The following is a 10537-nucleotide window of genomic DNA, read 5'->3' as shown; positions in this document are numbered from 1 at the left end:
ATACGTGACCATATTCCATCTGCCACTTCTTTGCCCATTCTCCTAATCTGTCTAAGTCCATCTGCAGACTCCCTGCTTCCTCAACACTACCTGTCCCTCCACTTATCTTTGTATCACCAGCAGTCTTCCAAATCATTGATATGTTATTTGTCCATCATCAATGTCGTTGAGGACCTTGACACCAGATGGTGTCGAGACTAGCGCGTGATTTGAATTTAAGTGAGGGAGAGTTGCACAGCGTCAGCCTCACTCTCCCTTCCCAATTCCCATCTGGATCCAGTGGCAAGACAGAGTCAAGACGGCTGGAGATGGGATTAGGTGCAGTGGATGACCAGGACGTCTTCTGTGTCTTGTCCTGCTCTAAACGTTCCACAACACTTGCAGAGACTGCCTTCTTGACTGTTGGACCTTCTATTGGTCTCGTCCACTCAATCTGCTGGAGTCTGTCTTCACATGCTGGGATAGACAACTCCCTATCTCACCGAGGGTTTGAGACCCGTCGGCTACCCTCACCTGGTTTAGCCGGCTTGTCGAAGCCGTTGCCCGGGGTGTGGCCGCTGTCACATGCAAACAGCTACGGGGAGCCACAGGTGAGAGCTGAGTGCCAGGTGGGGACCAAAGGTGAACTAACTGCCTTGAAAAGGACATGACATGTTCCCCCACCAGAGGTGCTACCCCTCCCTGACACCCCATACACCTCAAATCAATGACATATAACATGAACCGCAGTAAAGTAGTGACCCTATTACAGCTCAAGGTGTCAGAGTTCAAAGTTCAATTTCAGCATCATCTGTAAGGATTCCATGGAACGTGTGGGGTTCCTCCGGGTGCTCCGGTTTCCTTCCACAGTCCAAAGATGTGGGTAGGTTAATTGGTCATTGTAAACTGTCTTGTGATTAGGTTAGGGTTAAATCGAGGTTGTCGGGGGTTGTGGGACTGTGTGGCTCAAAGGACCAGAAGGGCCTACTCCATGCTGTAATGCTAAATAAGTGAATAAATATAAAATAGCCCCACACTCAATGCCCTCTCTCTCATTCAAGACTCTTTCCTCCTTTGTCTCACATGGCCCCTTCACTTAGTTCCACCCTCTAGGACCCAACACCCTTCACCCTCACCTCAATCCTCTGTTCCTCATCCACCTCGCCTCTGTGGGGTAAGTCAGGCCGTTCTGCCGTTGCCCTGCGGGGGGAACCTGTCTTGTTTCGTCTTTGCCTCTGTTGGGTAAGTCCGGCCGTTCTGCTGTTACCCGATGGATGGATCTGTTCCACCTTGGTGTGGAGAAGAAGTTGAGTCCTGGCTTGTGTAAGGATAAGTCCCGGTTCTATGTCTATGTACTGTCCTGTCTCATGTTAGTGTCATGTTAAAGATGAGTCCCAGCTTTTCGAAGGATAAGTCCTGGTTCTATGTTGATATACAGTTCCCAGTCTGTCTCCGAGCTCCAGCCTCTGAGTTATCAGCCTCCGCATTCCAAGCCTGGAGAGCCAAGACCCCAGCCTCAAGTCTGGAGAGCCAAGACCCCAGCCACGTCCTGTCCTGTAGCCATGTCATGTCCTTGCCTAGTTCTGGAGCCCGAGCCCGAGGCAAGACCCAGGTCCTGGGTCCTTGTCCAGTCTCTGGCTTGGAGTCCAAGCCCAGGCTCCTGGGTCATAATCCCTTGTCCGGGTTCCCTGTGTCTAGTTCATGTCCTAGCCCAAGTCTGTGTTCTTGTCCCTGCTCCTGGTCTGAATCCTGTCACGTCCCTACTCTAGTCAAGTACTGTTCCTTGTACTTCAGTGTCTGTGTCTTGCATTTCGGTCCGTTCCCAGCGCCCCATTGTGACACAGCGGAGACAATTCAGTGGTGAACAATAACTTTATTAATAGACCGCAAAATAACAAGCCACCAAGGGGTCACAAAACAAGAGAGAACAGAAACTAAACACAACAGGCAACAAGGTAAATTGTAGGCAGGGCGAGTGAGTGAGGAGCAAATGTTTGAGGCCAGCTGATTCGATGAGCAAACAAGGACTGTGGATGAGAACCGGGGTTAAATAGGCTGCAGGTGATGAGTCTGGAGCGAGGAGAATTCTACTCGCTAAATGGAGACTGGGAGGTGTCAGCGGGAGCAGGGCTTACACACTCTCCTCTTCAACCGCTCTTGCCCTTTCTCACCCACCAGTTTATCCAATTCCCGTGTCGATCCGCCCCACCCACTTCTCCCTCCCCCGCCCTGTCGCTCAACCCTGCCAGTAGGCTGCGGTCCCGGTGCTGCCGCTGGCCGCGGGGAGCGGGTGATTGATGGGGCGCCTGGCTCTGCTCGCGTTGGGAAGATGTTTATAAAGGGCTGCGGGCGGAGCTGCGGGTCAGAGAGAGCGGAGCGCACTCGGGAGAAGTTCTCTGCGGAGATTCACGCCATGCAGTGTTCCACCGCATCGGGGCTGCACACGCCGGACAGTCGGCGCTACAAGACTTTCATGATCGATGAGATCCTGTCCAGGGAGAGCCGCGGGTGTCCGGACCTGTCCCCGGGCTCCCGAGTCGGCTTCATCGCCCGCCCGCAGGCGCTGCACTCTTGTGCCGGTACGAGCGCTGTGTCGGTCGGTCGGTCGCGTCGTGCGCTGCGCCGGTGTCCAGCGCGGACAGGCGTGCGCTCCAGCCCGGGACCCCGCCACCTGCGCTCTCTAAAACCCGACCGTTCCCCGAGGTGCAGCAACGCTGGAAGTTTAAGTCATCCCGGGACGGCTGTGGTACGGGATCCGTAACCGACGGTTCCACACTGAGTAAAGTTCCCGACAGTTCTCTCTGTCAGATCTCCTCAAGAGGTAATACTGCCGTGTGCCTGTAGCGCGTGTGGCTGTACGCAGAGCTACCCACTGCCTGGGGACTGTCTACAGGGCCCCATGTCACTGAGCAGTGTGAGGGTATTCAGAGCCCCACATCGTCGACCGGGGACTGGATTCTGTGCGCTCCACCACTGAAAAGTATGAATGTATTGAGTGTGCCAGTCAGTGGCTGGATCCAGTGCTCCATACTACTAACCAGTGACTGTAACCATTGCTTCACACCAATAATTTGTGTCAATATGGTAGGTTATAGGGCACACAGACATTCTGATAATCCCTATTCACCAGCCCTCCCCATCTAGGCAATTAAACTGCTCATCCTGATACTGGTAAATGTTGTAAGAGTCTCAGCCTCCACGACACAATCAGTGCACTCCAGATGTCAACCACTGTTAAAAAAAGTTCTTTCTTGGATCTGCTCTAATTTTCTTAACCCTCACCTTAAAGTTATGCTTATTATCAACACAAGAGAGTGTGCAGATGCTGGAAATGCAAAGCAACACACACAAAAGGCTGGAGGAACTCAGCAGGTCAGGCAGCATCTTTCAAAATGAATAAACAGTCGACGTTTCAGGCTGAGACCCATCATCATGATTAGAAAGGAAGGGGAAAGTTGCCAAAATAAGAAGGTGGGGGAGGGGATGCTCATTAGTTCTGGACACTTCTGCAGGGGCCAATTTTCTTTCTGTCTGCACTATCCTCATAACAGCGTACACTTCTGTCAAGTTCACTGTCAGTGTTGTCTGCTCCAAGGAAAACAAACATAGCCTTTGTGTCCAGTACTATTGTCCACTGACCACCGTCACTGTATCCAGTGTTCACACCAAAGGCCAGTGTGAAAGTATCCAGATTTTCACAACTGTGATGAGTTTGACTACATATTTCCTCAAATCAAACAACATGTCAGTATCCAGTATACCACACCACTGACCAGTGTGAGTGTATCCAGTGTCCTACACTACTGACCAGTGTGAGTGTATCCAGTGCACCACACCACTGACCAGTGCCTCACACCATTGCTCAATTCAAGCATAGAAAATACAAACCTTCCATTCAGCCCTCAGAGGGTGTTGTACCATTCAATCCTGATTGTCAAAATTTGGTTTGTGATTTCTCTTCGTAGTCCCAATCTCTTTTTTCATCATAAATGTACCTAATTCCTTCTTAAGTGATTTGGCCTCCACCTCCACCTGAGGGGGAGGATGCCACAGGTTCACACTCTCTGGGTGGAGAAATTTCTCCTTCTCTCCATTTAAAATAGATAACCTCCTCATCATCAAGCTGTGACCCCCTGATTCCAGATGGCTTCACCATCAGGAACATCTGCTCTGACCAGTCATAGAGTCAGGCAGCTCAGAAACAGGCCCTTCAGCCCAACTTGTCCACCCTATCCAAATTGCCCATGTGAGCTAGTCTCCTTTGTCTGCATTTGGCCCAAATCCCTCTAATCCTTTCCTACTCGTGTACTGTACCTGTCTAAATGCCTTTTAAATGTTGTTATTCTACCTGGCTCAGACACTTCCTCTGGAAGTTTGTTCCATATGAACACCACCCTCTGTTTAAAGAAGTTGCCCCTCAGTTCCCTTTTAAATCATTTGCCTCTCATCTTATGAGGTTGACTCATCTCTGCTGTGGCCTGCAACTATCACAATGTGAACTTACTTTGGTGAACTTCAGTTCTGAATGACGTTTGCTCACTTTTATTGTTTGCACATCCTTAGTCTCCCATGCTCCAAGGAATAGCATCCTAGTTTGCTCCTCATTTCCCAATAACTCATGACTTTGAATCTTGGCAGCATCCCCATAAATATTCTTTGCACTCTTTCCAGCTTAATAACACCCTGCCTAGCAATTTGTAGGAAGTGACCTAGAGTCTAAAATATTAGAAAATGATCACACATGCATCCACTATTTCAAGAGCCTCTTCCTTAAGTGCTGAAGAATATAAATTATCAGGCCCTGGGGATTTATCAGCCTTAAATCCCACCAATTTCCCTACTGCAGCCTCACTTTTCTCAATGTAGAAGTTCATGCACTCTCCAGGAATTCCTCCTCTGCAGGACGGTTACTGATTTAGTTAGCCCGGTCTCTACGCAGGTTACAGTTGCAGGTGATTACATTGTGCCTTTTCACTGTGATTACATTCCTCCAGTTCCAGTGGCCCAAGAATGCAAGTCCTTTCACTTTACAGCATTCCCCTGATCATGTACTTATCTGATTTATTCTTTGATTTCTACTCTGGCTAGCATGTGGCACTGGTCGTAATCCTGAGATTACTGCCTTTAATGTCCTATTTTTAAACTTATTTCCCAACTCTGTATTCAACATTGAGGACCCCATTCCTCTTGTTACCTATATCATTGGCACTGATATGTACCCTGACTCTAGATTACTCCTGCTCCCCCTCTGAAATGCAGTGAGAGAGACTATTCTGGAATCTGATTTACAGCCACAGAAACCATGGCTCCTCCCCTTACAGTTGAATCCCTTTCACTATAGCCTTTTTCCCTCTCCTCCACTGCAACAGAAATGGCCACAGTGACCACATCCAGTGCTCCACACCACTGACTATTCGGGCAGTATTCCGCTCCACACCACTGAGCATTTGACTATGTCCACGACTCCAAGCCACTCAGTAACATGAAACCACATTCACTGAAATCTGAAACAAAAACCAAAACATGCTTGAAACACTCAGCTGGTCGGGCAGCATCTGTGAACGTTCCTATTTGAGATTATTGCCAGTTTTCTCTATCCACAGTTATGTGTTGACCTTTGGAGAAGTAGTGGTGTGGACTCAAGATTGTTGCGAGTCACTTGGATGATAACTTAACCCTCCATCTCACCCTTTATTAAGAGCAACCAGCTGCCAAATTCTTTATTGCTACCATATTAAATGGATGATCCCTTTTTTTCTGAAACTACGCCCCTTGGATCCAGATACTTCCCCTGGGAGAAGCTTCCTCTAACTGTCCACCCTGTTAATCCTCTTATACTTCTAAATTCCAATGAGCACAGGTTTCATCTACTCAGCCTCACTTCATACAGCAACTGCTTCATCCCAGGAGTCAACCAGCGAGCTTTCTCTGTGCTATCCCTAGTGCATGTGTGTCATCCTTTAAATATGGAGACCACAGCTGTTTGTAGTGTTCCAGAGCACCAGTGAAGCTGCCTCAGAACTTCCTTACCTTTATACTCTATGCCTCTTTCACTAACAGCCAACATTCCATCAGCCTTCCTAATTGCTTGCTCTACATGTTTCATGTACTAGGATGTCGAGATACCTGTGGATCACAACCTTTTATAGTCACAAGTTAAATAATTATTTAAAATTCTTTCTTCTAATGTACATGGCCCACATTTCCTCACATTGTACCTCATTTGCCAACTTCTTGCCCTCTCACTTTACCCATCTACTGCACATCCTGCTGCAGGCTCGTAGTTTGGGTACGAGCCTCTCTCTTTGTGAAGGAAAGTTGGGAAAGATATTGTGTACAAAACTAAAAGAGAATACAAGACAAAGTAGAAATGAGCATGTTAAAAGAGAAATGAGAGAGGAAAGAATGATATTAATATACTGGGCAAAATAAAAAGCTGAGTTACAGACTGGCTGCTCTGCATCAGCTTGGAGTGCACTCGTTGATATATGTCTTATCGAAAACTCAGGCTCTGTGGCTGGTTCTTATATACAAGTGCACATGTTAACATTCCAGGGTACTTTGCCTGTGCATATGGCAGCTCCTTCCCATTCCTGTCTGTCAACAATGACATTCTCAGATATAAGCAGTTGAGTTAACATGGACAAGCTTCATTCTATCACAAACAAGAGAAGATCTGCAGATGCTGGAAATCCAAGCAACACAGCGAAAATGCTGGAAAAGAGTAAACAGTCGATGTTTCGGGCCGAGACCCGTCATCAGGTCCGAAACATTGACTCGCTTCCATAGATGCTGCCTGGCCTGCTGAGTTCCTCCAGCTTGTTGTGTGTGAAGCATCATTCTATCATCGTGCACACACACACATGCAGATGCACTCATATATCCATGCTGTCTCCAGCCTGTCTGCTGTCTATCAGTGGGATACACTTTCACTCCCATTCACGGAAGGGTCTCGGAGCAAATATAACACCATGAGTGTCAATGTCTTCGCACATAGTAAGGAACTGTGGACTTGCCACCCATTTATAAATGCAATCTATTGTTTATGAAATTAACTATAATATAGTTCTGGTTCTGCTCCAACAGAAACCCTGATGTTCTAAGAGAAACTCATTCCAAAGGTTGGCGCAAAATGTTGATGCTAGTGCCATTATCATCAAGAATCAGTGGTCCCTGTAATAGCCACCCTCTCTGATAACGCATCACTACCTATTTTTGAAGTCGGTGGGGTTTGCAGACTTTGCAGATGGTAGAGTTAAGGTGTGAATGACAATCTAAATGATGGTGGTACATACCAAGCTCCCATTACACAGATGAGTGACTGTGGACGCCGTGGCACTGCTTTATACTGGGGCAGACGGTGATGCAGTGACTCCTGTCCTAGTACTACAGTTGTCAATCATGGGTTACATCGGCAAACAATGTCACTTTCATTCTGGTTAAGGAGAATCGTGCTTATCATGTGTGTCCTCCACCCTTCACTCTTCAGCCCTCCCTGCTTTAAGTGGGGTGTCACAGGATTTTAGAACTGCTAATGTTGCAACATTTTTCAACAAGGGAGGAAGGGATAAACCAAGCAATTGCACACCAAAGATTAATTGAGGACAACCATTGTGAATTTCTGCCTGACAATCCTGACTGGATTTTCTGAGGAGTTAAGAAGGAGGGTCCATGAATGCAGAGTTTTTGATGTCATCTACTTAGATTTCAGTAAAGAACTTAATAAGGCCCCATGAGGCAGGATGGACAAAATAGTAAAGCTCATGGATAGAATCTAAGAGAGAGGGGAAATTGACTCCAAAATTGACAGTGGCAGGAAGCAAAAGTTTAATAGTTGATGGGTGTCACATGTGTGATTCCAAAGAGCTCAGTGTCCAGTGCCTTCCTTTTTGCACTGATTACAAATAATAGTTAATGTAATAAAGAAGCTTGCAGAAACAAAAATTGGCTGTGCAGTTGCCAGTGATAAGGAAGACAGTCAGTTGAAGAGAAAAATAACAAATGAAACTTAAGTCAGAGACGTGTGAAAGAATGAATGCAGAAATACAATAGGATAAAGTAAATGTATTGTAGCGCTCGGGAGGGGAAGTAGTCGACAGACCGCCCCTGCATTTATGGCGGGGGGTGCTATTTATTGTTACTGTTTTAAAATGTGCTCGTGGGATTATAGTGGGATGTTCAAGTTCATTTATTGTTACATTTTAGGCTGGGTTATACAGTTATTTGCTTGTGCGTTTGTGGGTCACCCTGACCGTAACCGAGGTGTGTAATAATCACCTCCCCCATCTGGATGTGACTGAGTGGGGTCTCTCCCCGGGTCATAGCGCCCGGTCTGTTTTTGTGTTTATCACAATAAAAATGGTTATTGAGATAAACGAGCTTTTCGCATCTGTCACCATGGACCGAATGCTTGCCACATTGGTGTCAGGAGTGGGATTAGAAATTGACAGCACGATTGAAGAGCTATGATGTCAGATAGAGCGCCCTAAGTCGAGGGACGGAGCAGTATGCCTCCCCCGCACCCTCGGGCTGGGCTCCTGAAGATGGGACGCCGACCCGGAGGGAGGACCTGGGGAACAAGCATCGTGCCTTCCCAGAGAACTCTGTCAGGGCTCACTGAGTCCCTGTCCTCAGCAACCACATCGACGCAGAGCAACAACATTGGCAGCATCCCCCAGCGAGATCGCCCAGGCGGCGCGAGACCTGTGGCAATGAAGCAGCGAGGGCTCGGATCAGGACCAGCAGCAGCGGCTGAAGGACCTCGTGGACCAGCACATCCATATCTCCACAGCCAGGGATAAGGACTGCTGATGCACATGGCTGGTCCAACACCGCATTAATGCCGGGGACGCTCAGCCCATCCCGCCTGGCCCTTGCCAAACGCCAGGTAGCGGAGGTGGCAGTGGCTGGCATCATTGAGCCCTCTGACAGCCCGTAGGCAGCCCCAGCAGTGTTGGTCAGGAAGAAAGTTGGGCGGTGGTAGTTCTGAGAGACTACGGCCATCTCAATGTCATGACCTAGAAGGACTCCTACCCGCTGTCCTGAATTGATGATGCCCTAGACCATATCGCGGGTTCGCCCTGGTTCAGCTCCCTCGATCACCGCAGAGGCTACTGGCCCTGAAGGCTCGGCCCAAGGCTGCCTTCACCATTAATCAAAGGCTCTGGCACGTCCGTTTGGCCTGTGTAACGACCCGGCCACATTCGAGAGACCGATGGAGAGGGTGCTGGTTCATGTTCCTCGGAGTCACTGTGGACGATCTCCAAGTGCATGCTGTCATTTTTGCTGATGCCCTATGGAGCTTGGAAGGGGTCTTCGCCACCATCCATCAGCCGAACCTGCACCTCAGCCCTGACAAATGCCACCAGATGAAGTTCCTGAGGCACGTGGTGAGTGCAGAGGAGTGGTGACGGACCCCGAGAAAGTGGTGGTGGACAGGGAATGGCCCACTCCCCACGATGTCTCCGAGCTTCGCGGCTTCCTGGGGCTGGCATCATATTACCGCCGGTTTACTGAGGACCACCACCATCACCAGTTCACCAAGGAGGGAAGGTGCTTCACTTGGACTGATACCTCTGATGTCGGCTTCGACCAGCTCCGATTTGCGCTCACCCAGGCCCCGGTGCTGGCATACCCTGATCCAGCACACCCCTTCATTGCAACACAGATGCCAGCGACAGGGGGCTTGATGCAGTGCTATCGCAGGAGGGGGACCAAGGAGAACACGCTGTGGCGTATTTCAGCCACACCCTGAGCTACTCTGAATGGAACTATTGTGCCACCTCCCGGGAGCTCTTGGTCCAGGCCCTCCACCACTTCCAGCCCTACCTCTTCGGCTGACGGTTCCTACTTGGCGCGGACCATGCGTTGCTGACCTGGCTGTTGAGCTTCCGCGATCCCGAGCGGCAGCTGGCGCGGCGTTTGGAGGCGCTCCAAGATTACGGTTTCGAGATGCAGCACCACTGATGGAAATGCTGATGCCTTCTCTCACCGTCCCTGTGAGGCCACCGAGTGTCGCTACTGTCGCCGCCTCAAGGAGCGGAGCCGGGGGGCAAGCGGTGATGGTGGCACTTTAGCTGGCAGATTGTGGCGACCTCTGCACTATAGACCACCAGCAGTTGCCCAGTGAGCACGTGAGTGGTCCCGTCCTGGCCCGGTTAAGGAGGTAGCTGAGCGTGGGACGATGGCCGGAGTGCCCCTGGACCCAGAGTCTTGCAGTGGGCAACGCTGGAGGTGAGTGACGGGTTGCTGCTTCAGCGGTGGCAGTTGTCCGACGGGGACAGGGATCTGCAACTGGTGGTTCCCCCAGGGGATCTGCGCCACGGTGCTGCTGTTGGCGCACGGGCTGTTGGGGGCCAGCCATTTCGGGGTTGCAAAGATGTTGGGCAAGCTGCGCGAACACTTCTACTGGCCTGGGTACAGGTAGGATGTGGAGCTGTTCTCGCACTGCTGCGAGGCCTGCACGTCCCAGAAGGGGCCGGGCCACCAGTCTAGGGCGCCAATGCAGCAGTACCTGGTGAGGGGCCCCAATGGAGTGCGTTGGGGTGGACATCCTGGG

At 49.8% G+C, this 10537-nt stretch overlaps 1 protein-coding gene across 1 annotated transcript in view; it reads left to right on the top strand.

The window, feature by feature from the left end:
• The first annotated feature begins 2266 nt into the window (after positions 1-2266).
• The window catches only part of LOC134340779 (homeobox protein BarH-like 2), a 46939-nt gene continuing 38668 nt past the window's right edge, over positions 2267-10537 (top strand). The window contains exon 1 of the mRNA XM_063038285.1: positions 2267-2558. Within this exon, the coding sequence (XP_062894355.1) occupies positions 2309-2558 (250 nt within the window). The 5' untranslated portion in view covers positions 2267-2308. The remainder of the gene's footprint in view (positions 2559-10537) is intronic.

Source organism: Mobula hypostoma, chromosome X2 (assembly GCF_963921235.1).
Source record: "Mobula hypostoma chromosome X2, sMobHyp1.1, whole genome shotgun sequence".
NCBI lineage: Eukaryota > Metazoa > Chordata > Chondrichthyes > Myliobatiformes > Myliobatidae > Mobula > Mobula hypostoma.
The sequence above is the reverse complement of the archived record's forward strand: the minus strand, read 5'-3'. Positions and strand labels throughout refer to the sequence as shown.